The sequence below is a fragment of the Penicillium cosmopolitanum genome, assembly GCF_028827165.1.
Source record: "Penicillium cosmopolitanum strain IBT 29677 chromosome Unknown utg000012l:1.0-3308103.0:1.0-3310761.0, whole genome shotgun sequence".
In the NCBI taxonomy this organism is placed as follows: Eukaryota; Fungi; Ascomycota; class Eurotiomycetes; order Eurotiales; family Aspergillaceae; genus Penicillium; species Penicillium cosmopolitanum.
In genome coordinates this window covers 811,344-832,712 of record NW_026622682.1, presented here as the reverse complement: position 1 = coordinate 832,712, position 21,369 = coordinate 811,344, and the positions used below count along the sequence as shown (strand labels likewise).

Sequence of the window (21,369 nt, the reverse complement as noted above, 5' to 3'; positions counted from 1 at the left end):
GCATCCTCACCGCCTGCTGTCTAGGCCCGCTGACTCACCTTAACACCTGAACTTCCAGGCATTGACAGCTCCTCACACTAAACCCTTTCAGGAATGGGGCTCCCCGCCTGAAAAAAAGAACCACAGTGATTCATTTCGACTTTTGACTCAATCATCACACAAAGAGAAAGAGTGCCGTCATGCTCCTCTGACTCAGCCCAGATCTCGCAACATTGCGATTCGATCATGAACCACCCCTTCCAATGATCCTGTCCCTCCCTCCTCCCTAGAGCTGTTACCGAAAACCCCCCTCCAACAATGGCCGCCGCCGCGGACTCCCGTGTCGCGAAGCTCGCCTCCAAGCTCTACGACGCTTGTGCAGATACCTTTGACCCGGATACTTTATTCTATCAGCCCGATCTCCTTGACTTAGATGTCGTCCCCAAGGGTGATGTTGCGCTACTCCTCCAGTGCACCCAGTCTCTGGTCGATCAGAAACTGTTCCGGCTCCACCAGAGCCAGAATCGCATCGGATGGAAAGTAATTGCCCGTGAAGACGCTGAAAAGTAAGTAATACTACTAGCTGACTCGGTGCCTTTGGTGGACAGGGTATATCGAGGAAGGAACCAAGTTCTAACCAGCTTTTTTTTTCTCTCCGTGCAGACTTTCCAGCCTTAACGCCGACGAGGCCTTGGTCTACAATGTCGTTCACTCGACTGGACGTTCCGGCGTCTGGGTACGCAATATTCAACACCGTACCAACCTGCATAAATCAATCCTCGACCGCTGCCTGAAATCGCTCGAAGGCAAAAACTACATCAAAAGCATTCACAATGTCAGAGCCCCCAACCGGAAGATGTATATGTTGTCCGGCCTGGCACCAAACGAGGACGTTACCGGAGGCGCCTGGTTCACAGATGGCGTTCTCGACACCAACTTCATCAACACCGTGGCAGGCTTCATCGAGTACACCGTCAGCCGAAAGAGCTGGTACGAAGTGACCGTCGATCGTGAGCGCGGACGCAGCGCCAAGCGTGTCAAGACTGCCACCGGCAAAGCCGAAGTCAACGGCGAAACCCCGAAACGCACCTTCATCCCTTACCCTATGAACTACAAGGGCTACCCCTCCGTGGAAGACATAACTAAAGCCGTGAACGAGAGTTGTATCACGCCTGTCCAACTCCACAGCGAGAGCGTCATCCAACTGCTCCAGATGCTCTGCTACGACAAGAAGCTCGTATCTCTCGGCGAAGGCCGCTGTTACAAATCCGTTAAAAACCCCGACATAATCAAAGCCCTTCAGGCCCGAAAGACCCCCACCGAAGGCGTCGACCCTGCACCTCTCGATATTCTCGGCAAAAACGGCATGACCGAATCGCCCTGCGGACCTTGCCCGAACTTCAAGCTCTGCTCTCCCGGCGCGGCCATCAGCCCTGAAACCTGTGAATATTTCGACCCGTGGAAGGAGAAGGTCCTCGGGTTCTGATGAGTTGACGTGATGTGATACCCGCATGTCACAACTCAATCACACCCATTCCATTACATGTCGCACCAACCAGTCAGCAGCACCTAGCATAACCAATATTTGCTCGCTGAGTGTCTTGTCCTGGCTGGGCATCGAGTGTCCTCATTATGTACATCCCGGGTGTGGTTGAGGTTGACAGCCCCGAAAAGGAATGCGGAATACGTCATTCTCATTCCCTCATCATGGCATGGCAAAGGTGCCAGCCAACTTGCATACAGAAGGAGGAAAACAAAAAAGGAAACTGTGCATAGCGTTGGCGTTGCTTTTTGATTTTTGGCATAGCTGTCTTCCTGGAGGCTCGAGTGGATGCGCCGAGCCAGTTCGTGTTCGCTTAACATACCGACTTACAATGTAGAGGAGAAAGAGTAGGGAAGACCAGAGATGAAAGGGAAGGGAATGGAATGGAGCTGAAACGATGGTCTTCACCTTTCCATATCTTGCTAGGTATCTGGTGATGACCATATGATAGACGAATTCAATGACTTCATTTTCGTTTCTATTTGTGTTTTTCTATATTGAGGTACTAGACGTCGAGTATCCTCGTACCGCTGGAGTTATTCTTTGATTTCATTTGCAAATATCAATGTCATTAATTGAAACATCAGTTATATGAGTGCCCATTCATTATTCAGATTCTGAAACAGTGGCCTTCAAGTTGAGATAATATTATGACACTGTAGGGGCTTGAGGAGCTTGAGTCTGTGTCTACCAAGGATTGCCGTAGTACCTCACCAACATGCCTCCAGCACATCCACTCTGCGGACCCACAGTTTTCATGAAAATGGGACGAAGAAAGCGTAGACATTGCTTCTATATTATCAAGATTTGACGATCTGCTTATTTCCCAAAAGGGTTTGCAGCTCGTTAGCGCGTCTGATGGTGTATCTGATTGGGTGACCCAACTCCACTCGTCCGCTCTTTTTGGACTCCGATGGGTTGGATATCCATTTCTACTTCATCAACACAGATATAAAATCAAAAAAGATATCACTTGTTCTCAATTTCATTCATCAAACTCGAAACTCTCACCTCCACCCAGCGAAATACATCAGAGTGCCACTCCCAACATAATCATGTGGCGCATAACGCTATTCTTCAGAAATATCTACCTCCGAATCACCGTGAACCTTCTACGAGCCGTGTTCAAACTAACACGCCCGGCACCAATTCCAAGCCAAGCCCATTCGACTCTAAACATCCCAAGTCGAGATGTCGGCCGAACCATCACAGCAAACTTATACACAAAAGACGACCCATCTCCATCACTCCCACAACCAGTCCTGATAAACTTCCACGGCAGTGGAATGATATTCCCAGCCTTCGGCTCCGACGATGAATTCTGCAACCACATTTCCCAAAAAACAAACTACACCATAATAGACGTGAAATATCGTCTATCTCCCGAAAATCCCTTCCCAGCCGCCGTGAACGACGCGGAGGACGTCATCCGATGGGTCCAGGGACAGCCACAGAAATACGATCTGACCCGATTGAGTATTTCCGGCTTCAGCTCTGGAGGAAATCTCGCCATCGTCACCGCAACCGCAATCATGCCCAAATTTACATTCCGATCCGTCTTGACTTTTTATCCTGGCGTGGATCTGGCCTCTGATCCAGCGGGAAAGTTCGCTCCTGATACTAGTGCGGGAAAAGTGATTCCGGCCCGGATAGCGCGATTTTTTCATCGTTGTTATATTCCCGTTGGTGTCGATGCGCGGGATCCAAGGATTTCTCCACTTTTCGCGGATCTTTCGGGGTTCGGGTCGAAGTTGCTTGTTGTCACTGCTGCGAGGGATAATATGGCGCCGGAAGCTGAACAGTTTGTTTCACTTGTTAAAGAGCAGACTGGTCGTGGGGATGATGATGTTGTGCTTTGTAGAATGGAGGAGTGTGAGCATGGTTGGGATAAAACTCCGAGTCTTGGACCTGTGCAGGAAGAGGCTAAGTGGAGGGCTTATTTGATGGCGAGAGATATGCTCAGGGATTAAGATACCACCACAATCACGCGGATATATGGATGGTTTGTTGGGTGACAGTGATGGTTTAATATTGCGGTTATTGGGAATCCAGAGATCCATTTATTCAAGATACTCCCTAATAGGCCAAGAATATGATTATCACATGGTGTACCGCCACACTTCGGGAGCATGGTATAACATTTCATGAAATAGCGCGGATGTAAATGATATCGGAATGACTTGAGAGCTGCCTAGAGTGCTTCTTATTTTGCCATTCCCATTAATCATGTCGTCGTAGACTTTCCACCCATCGACCCAGAATACCCATTCGTGTCTTAACATCCTTTGCAGAGGACCGCACATTATCAAATTCCAGAGAACGATTAATCTCCTCTGGTTCAATCACCACATCCTCCTTAATACCTCGCCGCCGTTTCCAGTTCCGCTCGGTATTGGTCACGAACCCATCACGCCATGACTTCCCATAGAATGCCTTTCCTTCTTTCTTGGTGCGTACACGGCAGATATCATATGTACTCGCTTTGGTTAACTCCGCATCTCGTTCCCGCGGCATTTGACCCTCCACGACATGAACCTTTACCCCGAATCCGCGAAATTTGGCGCCCCACATCCCATCTTCGGAGGGAGTCATGAAGATGGTGATCCGGTCTGGCGAAATGGGCCAGGCGAGGAGATAAGCAAGGGCTTCTGCGTCCACACCGCTGGGGATGGGACCAATGACGAAGTGGTCGCCTCGTTCGACAGCTTGGTCGATTGTCGGGGCATAATGGAGGGGAAGGTAGTTCTCTTGCGGATCTGTGCTGATGGGGCCGGAGATGAATGCTATCTTGGGGTTGGGAGTGGGCGAATCCATATAGAGAAAAGGATATACGTATATATGCAGTCTCAGTATATAGATTGACTATTCCATTCAAGTTGTTGACAAGTTGTCGTTGGTCATCTTGCAGCGGGATCCGATGGGGCTGGTTGAGCCTCATCTTGGCAGCCTTAGTGGGGCAGTGCAATGTCCACCGTAGCTGATCCAGAGATTGCCGACACTGAGGATGGAGGAGAGGATATATAAATGTGAGTGATATGTCTATATAGAAATGGAAGGAAATAAGTAAGAGCTGTCAGCCGCCAGTTCATCCCCGGGCGTGAAAGTTGAAAAGTTGATGTTCGAGATAACGATGACTTTCTCTATTGGCAGCCAGTATATATATCAATCTCACCTGGGCACCACACCGTCTGACAGTGGCCAAATTTGCCAAAGCTTGCGCAAACCGGCCAGGAATTGGAGATTGTTACTATTAAGTGCACGAGCTCATACCTATCTATACGTATTCAGCTCTATCACTATCAGAAATGGCGCCGCAAAGGGCATACCGTGCATGTCATGCGGGACGAAGGCTGTCATTCACCACAGGCGGGATGGCGCTCGGAGTATTCTTTTTTTCCCTCGTAGGAAGCACATCTACAGTCCCATGTCGACTAATTAGGCTGATTGACGAATGCTCCCAGAGAGGCCGGACAATTTGCGGAGAATCCTCTCAATGCCAAGAATGGGGTTCTCCGGCTTCATTATTTTCATTATTTGCACACATGCCATCTGAGATGATCGCTGCCTCTACAAGTTAGACATCTTGAAAAACAATCAAGTATTCCCCCCTGGCTGATACTCAGGATTATTCAATGACCAGGTGGATGATTCGGCTAAACTGCGACAGCCGAGACCCCTCAGGGTACACGATATGGGGTACTGCTTCAACCTGGCACTGGGCTCTCAAGGTGAAGAGGGGGGGGGCCAAAATCTATACCGTACCCATAAATTGTATTTTTAGCCTGAAAGAAATGAGAAAGGTTGATGAATGCTGGTATAAAGTGGGAATTTGACTGCCCGCAAATCCTGGTTGCATAACAGATCTTACATCACCCAGGCAGCCTCGATGTGATACTCAATTTTCAAGTAACGCATTTTATTTCAACCCGAAGAGTCATATGATCCATAGATAATCAGATACCTCACAAATTCTCAGAATAAATGAAGCGTTTTGAAATGGCACTCGGCACTATGTTGACGTTTTCTTTCCTGTTGCTCCTCGGAGGGCTCTTCGCCAGCGCGGGTCTTGTCCACGCCGACAACCCAATCGCCCAGGACATTTATACAACAGATCCGGCTCCGATGGTACACGATGGCCGGGTCTATGTTTTCACCGGACATGAAGAAGATAACTCCACCTGGTTCACTATGCTAGATTGGCGTCTGTTCTCGTCAGCAGATATGGTTAACTGGCAGCACCATGGCTCGCCAATGGACCTAAAGACCTTTGCCTGGGCAGATCTCAACGCCTGGGCCGGACAGGTCATTGCTCGGAATGGCAAATTCTACTTCTATGCACCTGTTCGTCATAAAACAACGGGCGCCATGGCCATCGGGGTTGGCGTTAGTGAGAGTATTACTGGTCCGTACACAGATGCATTGGGATCTCCTCTGGTCGAGAATGGCGAGATTGACCCCACAGTATATATCGACGATGATGGTCAAGCCTATCTCTACTGGGGAAACCCCGGTCTTTGGTATGTGAAGTTAAACGAGGACATGATTTCCTACAGCGGGGATCTCATCCAAGTCAATCTCAAAGTTGAGGGATTCGGCAGTCGAGAAGGTTCCGAGACTGAGCGGGCTACCGCGTTTGAAGAGGGACCATGGGTTTATAAGCGCGGTCATCTTTATTACATGGTCTTTGCTGCTAATTGTTGTTCCGAGAATATTCAATACTCGACGGGTCCTAGCATTACTGGACCCAGGACCTATCGAGGGGTCATAATGCCGACGCAGGGCGCTAGTTTCACAAATCACCCGGGAATTGTGGATTTCAAGGGCAAATCATACTTTTTCTACCACAATGGAGCTCTCCCTGGTGGTGGCGGCTTCACAAGGTCTGTGGCTGTTGAAGAATTCGCGTACAACTCAGATGGTACTATTCCCGAAATAAACATGTCCACAGATGGTCCTGCACAGGTTGGAACATTGGACACATATTCCCGCCAGGAAGCGGAGACGATTGCTTGGTCCGATGGTATAGAGGTGGAAAGTGCCAGTGACGGCGGCATTCATGTCGCTTACATCAATAATGACGACTATATCAAAGTCAAGGGGGTTGCATTCGGCAAAGGCCCATCGAAGTTTTCTGCTCGAGTGTCGTCCGCAAGCAATGGTGGAAATATCGAGCTTCATCTGAAGAGCAAGGATGGAAAAATTATTGGAACCTGTTCTGTCCCTCCAACAGGAGGTTGGGAGATGTGGGAAACCACAAGTTGCTCGATTAGCAACACTGAGTCCACTCACGACCTTTTCTTCATTTTCACCGGCGACGATACTGGATATTTATTCAATTTCGATTGGTGGCAGTTTAGCCAGTAATGCCTCCTGAGATACTAGCTGTCATAATCTCTTGGACCGACCAGGCATGGAGGGGGCTGGGGTGCGATAGTACTAGTATTACTTCGTACAGTATAACAATTCTGAAATACGAATGTAATCACGCATCGGAGACTAATCTCTACAAATTAAAGCCCATTTTGGAGTGTTGGGACCGGGATGAACTTAACATCTGGGATCCGATACATGCGAGTGATACTGAGAACCGAGCGGAGACTATTCTATTGAGATCTACACACAGGTATACATACAGTTCGTCATTCACTCCTGACAGTCGATATTTGAAGACAAGCTCTGGCTGGATCGATCTCTCTCCAGATTCCTCCGACGCACTCTCAGAATCAGACCATGCACATACTATACCTTTTCTTCTTGACGGAGACTGGTTATATCGAGGGTGAAGGAGGATACTCTGGATTCCTCCTGACTGGGTTCTGGGCTCCTAGCTTGGCATGAAAACACGGTTGTTCTGAGATCCATCAAATCAGGCCGTGAGGCTTTCATACGTTTTGCCTCTTCTTGAATTTGCCAGGTCTTGGATAATTAACTAGTGTTGTGATGCGTGATTTGTTAGTAATGTCTCCGTGGCTTCCCCCCCTACACCTCTCTAACAACACACAATACACTACAATCAATTACATCACGTACTGCAATCCGTAGATAATCCAGAAGAAGCAACATCCAAGATGGATTTAAGGTAAAGGGAGTTATACGATGCGTACTAGGAACCGCGAAGAATCGGTCACGGAGAGTGATTTCAGATCGGTATCGACCACAAGAACAGTACATCAATATATGCCAATTTCTATACGAGCACCGGGGAGAAAGGAAAAAGGAAAAAAAAATCATTACCCAACGCCTTGGGGATATCAACCGAAGAAAAAGAATGAAACAAAATGAAGCGCGCCAGCTATCCAACCTTCGATCGCAAATTGAAACTCTACTTGCCGAGGGTACTCCTGCACTCATCACAATACCAAGTACCAACGGGCTCCCTAGTGAGCCCGACACATTTCCAGTGAAACCACTCATACGGACAATTATCATTGTCACAGGCAACCATATCACCGTGACTGACAGTCCGACAGGTACAGTACACCTTGGTATCTTCATTACCCTCGTCCTCATCATCGTCATCATCAATATCATCCTCAGCACTCTCATCATTCTTATCCGACTCAGACATGTCCGCACTACTGAGCATGGAGTCATCATCATCATCCGCACCTTCACCGGGAGATTTCTTCGACGCTTTGAGCCGGCCACTCGCGCTAGATGAGCGCTTATTTGACTTTGTACCGGCAGCCGATTTGATTTTCTTGACTTGTTGGTGCGGGGCAATTTTCTTCGTGAGCGCTTTCTTAACTCCGACATTGACGCCGCGAGGAGGTTGGGCACTTCCCGCTCGACTTCCTGTCGGTGTTCCTGCCTTAGGCGTGCCAGGGCCAAGAGATGACTGGCGAAGATTTGACGATGCAGAAGGCAGGGTACCGAATGGAGGATTTAAACGACGACGCTTGCTGTCCACTGCACCGGCGGAAGATTCGCGCTGCCGTTGTTGGAGATGCATACCCGCTGAGCCGCCGGGCGTAGCTGGTGCCGAGCTCCGGCCGCTACCTTGTGCCGCGGCCAGAGCGGCAGCGGTCGAAATACGCGGCGTTGCTTGGCTGAGACGATGAGCGGCTGCGAGGATTGGGTTGGAATTGCCTGAGGTTGGGTTGAGGGGGGTCGAGTATGCAGGTGTTTCGGCGGGAGTGGAGTCCGGGAAGAACACCTTTGGCGGTTCGCGGTAGTCGACCTTTTTGTCGAACATTGATGGTAATGGAGGGTCATTGGAGAGTAGGCCTTCGTTTACTAAATCGCGAATGCGCACGTCGAGGCGCTTGATCTGGCGATCTAGGAGGACGCATGCTTTCTCGCTGAGTTGGATCTTTTCATCCTGTAATTGCGAACATTTGTCCAGACTCTGTAGTACCGATTTGCTGTACTGTTCTTCTTTCGGGTTTGGGGCCAGACTGCCGTTCAGCTTGATAAATTTCTGGATGCTGCCGTCGCGCGAGTTGATGGTGGTCCGACAATCCTGCATGACCTTGTCTTTCGCCTGAATCTCCTCCATCAGATGATTGATTTCCAGCGGCAAGTTGGCGACATCGTGGACGAATTGTTCGAGGACCGTCGCGCAGTCTTCGGCGCCGTGGGCCATCTCTGGGCGTTTGGGTTGTTGCTTCGATTGCTTCGGTGCTTTCGGTGCCTTCGGTGGACGGGGTGCGGTCAGGGCCTTACGGGGGCGCGAGTAGATGGATTTGCGGCGACGAGGAGGACGCGATCGCGAGGATGATACACTTTCGCACGGCTGGTATTCCTCGGAATTTCCCCGCTCGTGACGGATGGTCAATCGAAGGGATGTCGTTGGACTTTTGACGGCGGCGATCGCTGGAGTGGCGTCAGGTGACTCCATCGCGGTCACGTTACGTTTTATGCCTGAGACTTCAGGCATAGAGGGATCCATAGAGTGAGTGAGAAAAGAAGAGCAGACCAGAAGGAGAAGAATCAAACTCCAAGAGAGAAAGGCCTGCTTTGAATGAAAGTTATGAGAAGTTATCGTGCAGTGAAAAGGGAGGAGAGGGAGATGTGCAGTGTGTAGTGTGGAGTGAGAGTGAGAGAAGGGAGCATTCACTGGGGAAGTCGGCGTTTTTTATTCTGTACTTATTGCACATGTTATTTTGCTTAGAGTGCTTCTGAGTGTTAGAAATTCAAATTGACTAGGTATGGTCATTCAAAAAAAGAGAGACAATCTTGATCAGGATTAGGGTATATACAGGAATGGCTCTATAGTGTAGAAAGTAAACATGATCAAGTAGATAGTTAGTGCACTAGCACTAGTATAAGTGGCCAGTTTTCATTATGAGGCATAGATATAATTCCTCCTAGTAGTAAATATTTTCTTCTCTCTTATCTTAGTCTTTTACCTTTGGTAGTACTAGTAGTATATTGTATGTTCAACTTGTCCCAATAATGCCTCCCCGCACCGTAGAGGAGCCACTAATACCAGCCACTGCCATCTGTATCTGAAAGGAATCCAAGGATTAGGCAAAGTTCAAAGACTCTAAAATATCTGAAGGCAAAGAAAATACCAGAATACACAGCCATTTAACTCACAATCACACTCCTCCGTTGGTGCTATCACTGCAATACGCGTATACTTCATGCAAACAGTGCAAACAGACCATTTCTTCCCCGCGTTGCGCCAAAAGGAAAACCCGCCCTCGTCCGCTTTGCTTCTTTACTTCTTTGATTCTTTGACCGGACTCCCCCGTTACTCTCTTTCCTTTTCTCTACTCGGCTCTGCCCTGCTGCTGGTCGAACTTCCTCCTTCCAATACTCGCCTTCTACCCTACAATCCTGCCTATCCGGAACCCACCAGCAAAATGGGCCAGGAAGCTACCCCTCCATTGCCGGAGGGCATCTCTTCGCTCTTGGATACCGATCTCTACAAATTGACCATGCAATGCGCTATCCTGAAGTACTTCTCTGATGTTGGTGAGTCTAGCTGTTCTAGAATTGAAGGATAGAGTCCCTAACATGTGGTAGATGTGACTTACAGCTTCACGAATCGGACCCCGCATATGAAATTGCGACGCGCGGCTTACAAATGGCTTCTGAAGCAGATGGACAGTAAGTGATACTCAGCGATAGTCATGCGAACACTATTCTACCATTCAAAGCTAATACCCACCAGAGCTCGCCAACATCCGCGTCACCGCCGAAGAGCGCGCATTCCTCAAGCGTAAATGCCCCTACCTCAATGACGCATACATCACCTTCCTCGAGACCTTCCACCTCAAACCCGCCGAACAGATCGAGATCAAATTCACCCCTACACAAGATACCGGCAGTGACGATGATGAGGGAAATATTGAGTACATCATCAAAGGACTCTGGCTCGACACGATTCTTTACGAGATCCCTTTGTTGGCCTTGACCAGCCAAGCCTACTTCATGTTCACCGACAAAGAATGGGACTACAACCAACAAGAGGAAAAGGCTTACCGCAAAGGTTGCACCTTGCTAGAGAATGGATGCGTGTTTTCCGAATTTGGCTCGCGCCGCCGCCGAGATTATCACACTCACGATCTTGTCATGCAAGGACTCAGTCGCGCCGCTGCCGAGGGCAAAAAGCAGGGATGGAAGGGTGTCTTCACTGGCACTAGCAATGTGCATTTTGCTATGAAGTATGACACCAATGCTGTTGGAACGGTTGCCCACGAATGGTACATGACTATCGCGGCTATCACGGATGATTACAAGAATGCCAATGAATTGGCTTTGCAATATTGGCTCGGTTGCTTTGGCGAGGGTGTAAGTTATTGCTGTGCCTTTCTTTATATCAATTCATTTACTCACAACGAACCGCAGGTCCTCGGCATCGCTCTCACCGATACATTTGGAACACCCGCTTTCCTAAACGCTTTCCGCAAGCCCATCTCAACGCCAAAGTCTGACTCTTCTCCGGAACACAACAGCGACAAGACATTCGCCCAGGTTTACACGGGTGTTCGTCAAGATTCTGGAGACCCTACCTTCTTCGTCAAGACGGTGCGCGAATTCTACGATCGCGAGGGTATCACAGACAAGAAGGTTGTCGTTTTCTCTGACTCATTGGATATCGAGCACTGTCTCGAATACAAGACTATTGCCGAGGAGGCTGGTTTCACACCCACCTTTGGCGTGGGAACGTTCTTCACAAGTAAGTGTATTACACAAACGGCCACGATTGCATTTGCTAACCTAGTCCCAGATGACTACATCAACACAACAACGCAAGAAAAGTCCAAGCCCCTAAACATCGTCATCAAAATCGCCACCGCAAATGGTCGACCAGCCGTCAAGCTCAGCGATAATCTGGGCAAGAATACTGGCGACCATGAGAAGGTTCTAGAGGTGAAGAAGACTCTTGGCTATGTGGAGCAGGATTGGAAGGACGGAGATGAGAGGAATCGTTGGACGCAGAAGTAGATTTGCCTTTTTGGCTCTGGCTTCATGAGCCTAGCTTGACTGGTGGCGCCTAGACTTCGCTATCCTGGTAGCTTTGTTTGCTGTTTGCTTTTAAGACCGTGTATCTGATAGAGGCGGTACAGTGTCATGATATCCCACTAATAGAGATAGAAAATATCGAGCTTACATCAGTGAAAGACTTTTTTCTACCTGGTAGTTAAAGTAAGACGAGTTCACTTGTTCAAGCAAGTCCATAAGTTTGAGACGCTCTTTAAGCTTGGCCTGCTTGATGTAGAGCTTTGACCACATTTTATATAGAGTTTCCTAGTTTTGCTTTTCGATATTTCCATTTTAGATCAAAAGAAAAAAGGGAGGGACCGCAGAGTTCCTTACTCTGAAGGAATTTTCTAATACTATATTGGCTGATTTTGACACTTTAGAGGAGACTAAGTCTCAAATTGACCAATTCAGTATTAAAAAATTCCTTCAGAGTAAGGAACTCTTCGGTTGTCTTTTTCTTGCTCTGTACCGCTATCAACAGCCGCATCTCATGCTTACTTCATAACCTAAAAGATCCAGATAGTATCTCCTTTCGCAAACACGGAGACACAAATTCGGGAATATCCACCTTAACACCGGGATGAAGCACACTATAAATACTAGTACAAGTAACCAAGTCGCAAGGTCATAAATACATCGAATAAAAGTCGAAGCCCAATCTCACCCTCCTTTGCACATTCATACAATCAATCGCAACCGATCAAAACATCTCATCACCAGTCTGAAACCCCAAATCCCGATCCAAATCCCCCGTAATACCAGAGTTGACATGACTAGCTGAATGATGGCGACTACCATGATCAACCTTCATAGCGAAAGGGAAAAGATCCAGCTCTTCCTGACCTTCACCCTGGTGGTTCGGCACACTTTGCGTCCTCCTATTCGTATCCGCATTCGCACCAGATTCGCCAAAAAGATCCTTCTCGAGATCGGATGTTGTTGATGAGCCCTTGAATAGTGCTTCTGTCCAGTCCATGCCTTCCAGGTCGTTATTTGAGGGGGAAAGGTTTATATCTTGAGTCGGTTGCTCGGCAAAGTTTGGGAAGGTGGAGAAGTCGATGTTTAGGAAGTTGAATGGGCTATCGCCGGATGGCCCCGGGTTGAGGTTTGTTTCTGTTATGGCGAAATGATCGTCGAAATCGTTTGGGAAGGGGCGGCGTTGGTGTTGAGTAGTATTTGGGTCAGTGGGATTGTGATTGGGGTTGAGGTTTAGGTTGGGAAATTCGTTTATGGGCGTCACTGCGCTGGGTCGTCTTTGTTGTTGTTGTTGGATGTTGGGTCGAGGGGTGGAGGATGTGGATTGTGTTCGTTGACGAGACTGCGCTGTGTTCATAGTTTCTGACATTCTGTTCTGTTCGTGTCGTTGACTCATTGGCGCTGAGATAGATTCGGCCATGCTTGGCCTCCTTGGTGGATTCATATTGGTGGGCGAGGGCGAGGGGTCAAAGTTATTCTGCATGATTTGGAAGAATGTATTTGAGTTGGCACTTCCGGAACGCAATTTTATAGCTGCTTCGAGATTCGCGAACTCGCTTTCGGCGGCTGGGTAAATATCTTTCAAACAGTGCAGAACCTTGATGCAGCGTTGGAAGTTAGAAATGCTGCTCTCACGTACAGCAGGGTTATCCGACATTGAATTTGATAGATGGGCAACCGCAGCGGGGAGAATAACCGTTACGCCAGATTGGGGCAGGAATCGCGTCAGATTCAACTGGTTAAGGCCCTGGATGATATGCGTGATGCCAGCAGCTGCGTCATGCATTTTCTTGCGAGCAGCGTCGCGCCACTCCACTCCGGTCTTTGATGGATCCTTTGAGTTTGCTGCCCACGGTCGATGGAGGGAACTAGTTGTGGCGTGGAAGAGCATACGTAGCATAGCTCCATGTAATAGCAGCACGTCTTCACCATCGCGGAAATTGGTTTTTGATGCCGGTATGAATTGGGCGTCTTTCGGTAACGAACTTAGCCACGAATCGAGTTTCTGGCTGCATCGAGTAAATTCTGACTCGGAAGCCTGTCTAGGGACGATCGTGACAGTTGTTCGATCCGTCGCACCAAATTGACGCTGTGAAGGGGCATATTGTGCGAATAATACTCTCCCAATGCACTGACAAAGCTTCACTTTCTCAATGAACATCGTAGCTAGTCGTTTTTGATGCGAGACATCCTCTAGCTGACGACAGCGAAATTGAGCGACCGCAGATGGACAAAATGGCTCAAAGTCGAAATCTTCCATCCTAAGCATCGGGACATTGCATGTGCCTTCATTGACTTGTAGAGGTCGTCGCATTCCCATGGCTATGAGCCGATCGCGAGAATATAAGCACCACCAAATTCTCGTTCGCAGTCGTCGGGTCTTTTGGTCCATATCTCTCGCTGAAGAAGGGTCTGTATTTAATCCGATTGACTGCGCTTGTATATTGCAAACTCCGATCCAGTCCCAGATATCGCGCTGTAGGCTGTTCCAAGGATCAGACCAGTATGTCATGAGCAACACTGTCTGCAGGATAACGATGCGATCTTCTTCGCAATCGAGGGAGTAGAGTAACTATAGAATGCCATGTTAATAGAAAGCAACCCACTATCGGGAGAGGTAATCATACTCTTAATCGGGTAAAGAATGCATTGCGCGCATCCTTCCTAGTGGAATAACCCGCATCCTGCAAATGTTGAAGGTCGACGAATGCCGTCCCAACAAACATGACAGCTTGGAAAAGTAACACACTAACGTTCCCATTAGGATCATTCTCAGCGACGCATCGTAAAAATTCCTGCAGATTCAGCACTGGCATAAAGCTATGCACCCATTGAATATACGACCGAAGCAACTCATTCCGCAACCCACTCTCCGGAATCGACAAGGCACCACGAAAGCGTAAAAACTCAACATCCTCCGGCGCAATGCATTGTGGCAACGGCTTCAAAAATCTAGGCTCATCATCCAACATAGCCGTCAACGGGTCAAAGTCCGGATCAATCAAGTCCTGCACAGCAGAGACCATATTGGCCAGTGGCAACGAGCTTTGCACGGCCGGATGCCCGAGCCGACTCCAGCCACTGTTCTGTTTCGTTTCGGAGAGCCATGGGGCCTGTGGATCGTAGCCTTGGAGATGATGCCGTTTTCCGGGCTCGAAACGACTGTCCGCGCCCTGCAGCTTGCGCTTCAGGGCCAGCGCATTGCTATTGGGGGACAGAGACATGGCTTTCAAGCGGGGCTCTGCATGCCTGCTCGGTTTAAGAAAGCCTTACGGAGTAAAGCGTCGAGGTCTCGGTACGACGGCTAGTGAATTTCAACTGCCGGAGGTCTTTGATGCGATCGACATTGGAATTGGCGAGGCCAGAGACGGCAAAGTGGCCAAAGGCGGTGTTCGGAACTGGGGAGATGTGGGGTTTGTGGAGGCTTACGTGGATCCTCAGGCGACCTGACCCTGGGGTAATTCCGTGGAGTGAATGATTAAGATTATGGAAAAATTTTGACATCGACTAGAACGTAGTACTAGACATATTAATATTTGGCCCGGGGATGTGTAACAATGGTGAGCTTATATGTACTATTGCATTTTCGATGCAGAATCCTGTGATGTTGGCCTGAATTCGAAGGTCTCCACACTATTACTGCCTTTTAACTATGTATATTAGGTGTTTACAAATCAGAAATTAGCTTCGATTCCAGTGGAGTTTGGTCACGTAGCACCATCTACCTACGTACCGGATTTCCCCTGTAAAAGCCTTAGCTTTTGTTTTCTACTTTAGCGCTCAATAAGCGCCGCTTTTGCTAACTAACTAACTAACTGAGTAAATATGAGTATTACTAAGCATACTGAGCAGATCAGTAATTATCATATAACTACTCTGACCAACTATCTGATTACTCTGATCTGCTCAGTAAGCCTGATCTAAATACTCCGATTTACTCTTTAAGTATTCCTTATATAAAAGTCGGCAGTCTGACTTAAGTACCCTAAGACCTGTGCATAGGCCGCCTATGGGCTGGGTACCTATAGGTATTTAGCCCCTAAATTATACAAATTTAAGATTTTCTTAGTATATTTCTTACTAGTAGTATATTTATAGTTCTAAAACTTTTTTAATGGTACTAAGGGATCGGCCAGTGACCGATTGACCAGGCAATGGATAGGGAATCGAGATTGATAGTTGGGGTAACTGTAATGGTTAACTACTAGGTTATCAGGCCGGACACCTATGACTAGGCAAGTATATCAAACGGGAGGGTGGTCAGATTGGACAGTTGATACACAGACAAATTCTCGCAAAACAAGAATCATGGCTATCGTCGTGCGCTCTAATACTCCTAGGGCCGGGGCGGTCCTGGATACGCGAGCTATTCAGGGGGATTCGATATAGGAACGACTATCAATAGATCTTCGTCTCGGCTTTCAGAATCCCGTAACATGATTAAATGGCTATTGTAGAATTGTAGCGGTTCACTATAGTAACGATTATAATAGCTTAGTATTCTTATAATAGAATATCGTTATTGTATGATAAACATTGTTATTGTATTATCAGAATAAGGTTACTGGTGATATTATAATGATAATTATCCTAATAATTTTGATACGAGTAATACGATACGACGATATTGTCTCACAAAAATCTTCCTTGCGATACGATGGCGATAATGCGCGGGCGATAATAGCGGTGCGATATTATATTTTTGGGATATTGTGTGCAGCCCTACTTAGCCAGTGCATCAACTCCTCATCCTGACATTTATCTATGAGACCTAAGTCTGTGTAATCGAACCGGGCCCATTGGCTGACGTGGCTGGTCTTAGTGTACTGGTGGCTGTTGGCGAAACCCGTATTGAGATTTAAGGCTGTGCCCCGCAGTGGCCTGGGTAAAAATGAGATAATTGCGATCCAGTTTCGTTCACTTTAACCCCATCTTAGAGTTTAGCGAAGTCCATGTTCACAATGGCTGTTTCTACAGACCAGTTCTCCGCCATTTACGACAAGGCGATCCAAAAGTACAACGAAATCACGGGGGAGACGCTCGCGGTTGACTTTATCGCCAAAATTCGCAGTGTTGACGATCTCACGAAAGAAATCGACGAGAGAAACAGCACCTTTCGCGAATTCCGCGAAAGGCGAGGCGCTATCTTCGATCTTCTGAAAACAACGCTAATCCCAGTGGAATTGTTCGGTGCCCTTGCGGCGGAGGGAGCGTCGGTGGCATTTCCCCCCAGCAGCCTGGTCTTTGGAGCCGTGATTCATTTGGTGGGCGCTGCAAAGGGTGTATCGGCGTCCTACGACGCGATTCAGGACCTGATGCAGATGCTACAGGTATGGTCTAGTAAAATGTCGATGAGGACGTGAGAGAGGAAATTCTGACCAAAATAGGATTTCACCGCCCGACTAAAAGCATACGCGCAAGAAGCCATTTCTGAGGCCTTATCCGACAAGTTGAGCGATATCATTGTGACTCTTATTGAGATTTTATCCTTGTCATCCAAGGCCATCCGACGTGGCCGACTGCTTAAGTTCACTCGAAATATTTTACTCGGTAATGATGACGCCATTCAAGCGGCGATGGTCAGACTTGACAGGCTCACTGGAGTCGAAGCAACCCTAGTTGGGGCAGAGACCTTGACCGAGTCGAAGAGAGCCGGTCGTATAGTTGATGGTTTATCTGTAACTGCCAACTCCACCAACGCGATTGTCCTGGAGACCGGAATGACGGTCAACCAAATGAGCGCACAGGTACACGGGATGCAGGAGATGTTAGAAGAGCTGATTGTTACTGCAAAAGAGGAAAATCAGGTTCGCCACGAGGATCAAGAAGCCTTGCAGAGATTTGTCAACCAGGTGGTTAGGCCATCCAAAGTTGATCCGGTGCAGGAGTGGTTCCACAAAATACACAAAGCCCGTGTCGCAGGCACAGGAGACTGGATTCACCGGGAGGATGTTTTCCAATCCTGGATCAATAAGGAAACACCGGTCATGTTTCTTTCTGGAAATCCGGGGGCAGGCAAGTCATTTTTGGTGGAAAATATGATTAGTTATCTTCTCGAGCACTTCTGCACGGGTCTTCAACGTGACCCGCTGGTTTCGATTGGGTACTTCTTCTTCAAGGGTGACAACCCCCAGACCAGGTCTTTTCACCAGGCGTTGCGAGACCTAGCCTTTCAACTCAGCAAGAGTGACCCAGAGTATCAGAAGTATCTCGCAACCATTGAGGAATATGAACAGATTAGTACTCTTGAGAGTGCCTGGCGTCTCCTCTTCGTGGAATACTTCCTGAAGAAACCTGATATTAAGAGCACCACCTACATCCTGCTGGATGGAGTTGATGAAACTCTGGACGAGGAGCGGACAGTCTTCATCGATCTAGCAAGGGATCTGTATGACAACCAGTCGTGTTTGCAGCTAGCCATCGTTGGCCAACCTCATCTTAGCGATCAGCTGCTTGAAGGCCTCGGGGTTAAGGTGCCAACCATCCACGTCACCAAACAAAAGAACTCTGGAGATATTACCCAGTACATCCATGTCAGTATCAAAAAGTCATTGGTTCTGCGAAAGGTGTCGGCAAAGCTACGGAAATGAAATTATTGACACACTCTCGGCGAGAGCAGAGGGCATGTTCCTTTGGGTGAACTTAATGCTCCAGGAGTTGGTTAAGAAGCGAAATGAAACCAGTATGCGAAAGGCACTAGGGCAGGCTCCCCGGGGACTTAATGAGATGCTTCGACATATGTTGGCCACTTTCTCCGAAAGCTCCAACGAGGAGGAGCTCGAATACCTCAATGAAACTTTACTCTGGGTCACATGCGCCAACCAACCCTGGACGCTATCCGAGATAGAATCGATCCTCAGACTAAAATCACCGGAAGGTGATGGTATGATTGACCTTGAAGGTGCCCTACGTCGCCAATGGGCGTCATTTTTCACCCTGCACCGAGAGGATGGCCTTACAACGGCCGAACTGGAGAATGGATCAGCCCATCTGGACGCTTTTGGCTGGCCGGCCGATGAAGAGAGAGAGAATGAACATGAGAGTTGCGAGGAGGACTACTTCACGGCCTTCAACTCAAAACCGAATACTACTACTGTAACCTTTTGCCATGCATCCATTGGCGACTTCCTCCGCGATGAATCGCAAGGAAAGGTGTCGGCTACTGGGGGTCACATTGCTGTCGGAGTGAATTACCATGAAGCCAGGCCTTATATCCTCAAGACTTACTTAAGGCTGATCGCCGATCTTGAATTTACAAGAAAGGCCACCGACTCAGGGCATATGCTCCAACATGCTGCGCGACATTGGGGTGACCATCTACTCTCCACTTTGCCAGCCCAATGCTCATTAGATGATAGGCGGGATATTGCGAAGATGCTATTGACGGTCTTTCGATCGGAAGAATCAATGTCGAGCTGGCTTGGTGGAAACATTTGGGTGCTTCGTAGCGCAACCATCGAAGCTCTCCGACCATGGTGGGAAGGGCAAGAAGTCCACGAGATTCTATCTCCGGAAGAGAAGGAGTTTCTGTCCACGATGGAGGATGATCCATTCAATTTATTCAAACCAATGGTAATTTTCTGCGTCAAGAGGTGGCTGTTGGAAGACTTGGATAATCCTGACTCCATGGTCTCTATGGTCTGGCGCTACCAAATGTTAGTTAAAGGTGAGGAGGCCCATGATTACGATAGAGACATAACAGCGGAAGAGATAGTCGAAGCCGCTGAGTTCGGTGGCTTCGAGAAGACCAGTCGATGGTTTCGACAATGTGCGACCGCTCTCCGTGAATCGTGGTACCATGAAGAAGCCCTCGAGTATTTCAAACAGGCGATGGAACTTAATCCAGATGATTGGCGGACCATGCGTGAGCTAGCACATATGTACAAGGACCAAGACGACTGGCAGACATCTATTGAGTTCTGGGAACGGACTCGACTAAGGTTGTTGACCACAATTAAGGAGTCATCAAAGGACATGACGCTGAAAGAAGATCTTCATGGGTGCTTGGAGCAGATGGGTCAGATCTACCAGGAGCAGGAGAACTGGCAGAAGCGGTTCGAGACAGCTCAAGAGGCATATCAATATGCGCCCTCCTGCTCGACCTGTATTGCTGCCCTTCTGGAATGCCATAACGACAACCACGATTACAAAGCTACCATGAACGTGCTGAAGAAGTTAGCGGACACTCCAGCTCCGGAAGACGATTTCTCACAGTTAACTCAATTTTTACTGGTCAACGTATTTGATGTTGATTTAAAATCGAGGCTTGCTGCAGATGCCGCGTTGGCTACCAACGATCTGGACTTCGTGTTGGAGAACTTGCAAACGGCAGCCAGGGTGGCTAGAACAGCTTCAAGAACATTGATTGCCGTAGAGGTGGATATGGCAATTGCTAGAATTTACAATGATATCCTTCTTGACCATCTGAAGGCAATCATGTGCTGGGAAAAGGTCATGGATACATACTCTTCCTCTTCGGATGGGACACTTATCGGGATGATTAGACATCTCGCCTCCACAAACCTGGCTCAGACGTTTCTCTGCAACGCAATTGAGGCTGGAATTGACAGTCCAGAGGCGGCAGAACCGTTGGCCAAGCTTGAGAAGCTCGTTGACCGAAGCCAATCTTATTCCTTCGGAACAAACGCGTCCGTGCCAGCCCTCTACTTGGGCATCTTCTGCCACCTCCGAGGTCAGGAAGACAGGGCTCGAACTCTCTTCCGATTCTCCATACAACGATGCATCTTAAGCCTCCGCGACAATAATCCCACAAATGACGAGCTTACTGACCTGCAATATACTCTTATGAGGGCGGGAGACTTGAAAAATGTCGTTGCAATTGCCCACAGGACAGATGAACACAATAGTGACCCCTGGTATCTATGTCGCGGCTCATGCCGGCGGAAAATACCTACACAGAATGGGTTTTCTATTTGTTCCATCTGTTTGGAAGGGCAATGGTGCCCGGAATGCGTCAAACTCATGGAATTGGCGATGCCCAAGAAGAGGTGTCATTCGCAGCACGTGGAGTACTGGATCTCCATTCCTCCCCAATTAAAGAGCATTTCTAGCGGTATGATGCTGGTCGATGGCGAAGAAATGGAGTTTGAGGCGTGGTTGAAACTGTTGAAGAAGGAGTGGGCTCTTGATGCTTCCAATCCTTCAAATTCGACTGTAAGTCAGTTTGGCTTGGGCGAATTTTTACTAGGCATTGTCGCGTAAGTTGGAATGATAGGATGTAAATTTGTATCTATTGTATGGTGGGAAGAATAAGATTCTAAGCAGACCAAGACATTGAAATTGAATTGGTGATAAAATGCTATTTTATTGGCGACCTTCCACCGTGAAAGGAGATCAGGAATATGCATAGTTCGGCCGTAACCAGCCACCTTTATCTGCGGTTGCAGCGATGTTAGCGGCATCCAGGGGAAGGT

The 21,369-nt window shown here is 48.2% G+C and overlaps 8 protein-coding genes across 8 annotated transcripts; 5 read left to right on the top strand and 3 right to left on the bottom strand.

Annotated features, from left to right (window-relative positions):
- Positions 1-297: 297 nt before the first annotated feature.
- On the top strand, positions 298-1,465 carry N7509_013089 (RPC34 RNA polymerase subunit family protein; the record flags this gene model as incomplete). The annotated part of the gene is made up of 2 exons (XM_056637726.1): positions 298-545; positions 643-1,465. The coding sequence occupies 2 exons, from the start codon at positions 298-300 to the stop codon at positions 1,463-1,465; spliced, it is 1,071 nt and encodes a 356-aa protein (XP_056481233.1).
- A 1,112-nt stretch (positions 1,466-2,577) lies between these two features.
- N7509_013088 (uncharacterized protein) lies at positions 2,578-3,492 on the top strand (the record flags this gene model as incomplete). Its single annotated transcript, XM_056637725.1, has 1 exon — positions 2,578-3,492. The coding sequence occupies one exon, from the start codon at positions 2,578-2,580 to the stop codon at positions 3,490-3,492; it is 915 nt and encodes a 304-aa protein (XP_056481232.1).
- Positions 3,493-3,742: 250 nt separating this feature from the next.
- N7509_013087 (uncharacterized protein) lies at positions 3,743-4,336 on the bottom strand (the record flags this gene model as incomplete). Its single annotated transcript, XM_056637724.1, has 1 exon — positions 3,743-4,336. The coding sequence occupies one exon, from the start codon at positions 4,334-4,336 to the stop codon at positions 3,743-3,745; it is 594 nt and encodes a 197-aa protein (XP_056481231.1).
- A 1,197-nt stretch (positions 4,337-5,533) lies between these two features.
- Positions 5,534-6,886, top strand: N7509_013086 (glycoside hydrolase family 43 protein; the record flags this gene model as incomplete). The annotated part of the gene is made up of 1 exon (XM_056637723.1): positions 5,534-6,886. The coding sequence occupies one exon, from the start codon at positions 5,534-5,536 to the stop codon at positions 6,884-6,886; it is 1,353 nt and encodes a 450-aa protein (XP_056481230.1).
- A 958-nt stretch (positions 6,887-7,844) lies between these two features.
- On the bottom strand, positions 7,845-9,362 carry N7509_013085 (putative PHD finger domain protein; the record flags this gene model as incomplete). The annotated part of the gene is made up of 1 exon (XM_056637722.1): positions 7,845-9,362. One exon carries the CDS (start codon positions 9,360-9,362, stop codon positions 7,845-7,847), a length of 1,518 nt encoding a protein of 505 aa, XP_056481229.1.
- A 970-nt stretch (positions 9,363-10,332) lies between these two features.
- N7509_013084 (nicotinate phosphoribosyltransferase) lies at positions 10,333-11,920 on the top strand (the record flags this gene model as incomplete). The annotated part of the gene is made up of 5 exons (XM_056637721.1): positions 10,333-10,444; positions 10,496-10,579; positions 10,644-11,263; positions 11,321-11,651; positions 11,703-11,920. 5 exons carry the CDS (start codon positions 10,333-10,335, stop codon positions 11,918-11,920), a joined length of 1,365 nt encoding a protein of 454 aa, XP_056481228.1.
- Positions 11,921-12,659: 739 nt separating this feature from the next.
- Positions 12,660-15,159, bottom strand: N7509_013083 (transcription factor domain-containing protein; the record flags this gene model as incomplete). Its single annotated transcript, XM_056637720.1, has 2 exons — positions 12,660-14,507; positions 14,563-15,159. The coding sequence occupies 2 exons, from the start codon at positions 15,157-15,159 to the stop codon at positions 12,660-12,662; spliced, it is 2,445 nt and encodes an 814-aa protein (XP_056481227.1).
- A 1,737-nt stretch (positions 15,160-16,896) lies between these two features.
- N7509_013082 (NACHT and TPR domain protein) lies at positions 16,897-21,157 on the top strand (the record flags this gene model as incomplete). Its single annotated transcript, XM_056637719.1, has 3 exons — positions 16,897-17,265; positions 17,323-18,472; positions 18,555-21,157. The coding sequence occupies 3 exons, from the start codon at positions 16,897-16,899 to the stop codon at positions 21,155-21,157; spliced, it is 4,122 nt and encodes a 1,373-aa protein (XP_056481226.1).
- Between the last annotated feature and the right edge of the window lie 212 nt (positions 21,158-21,369).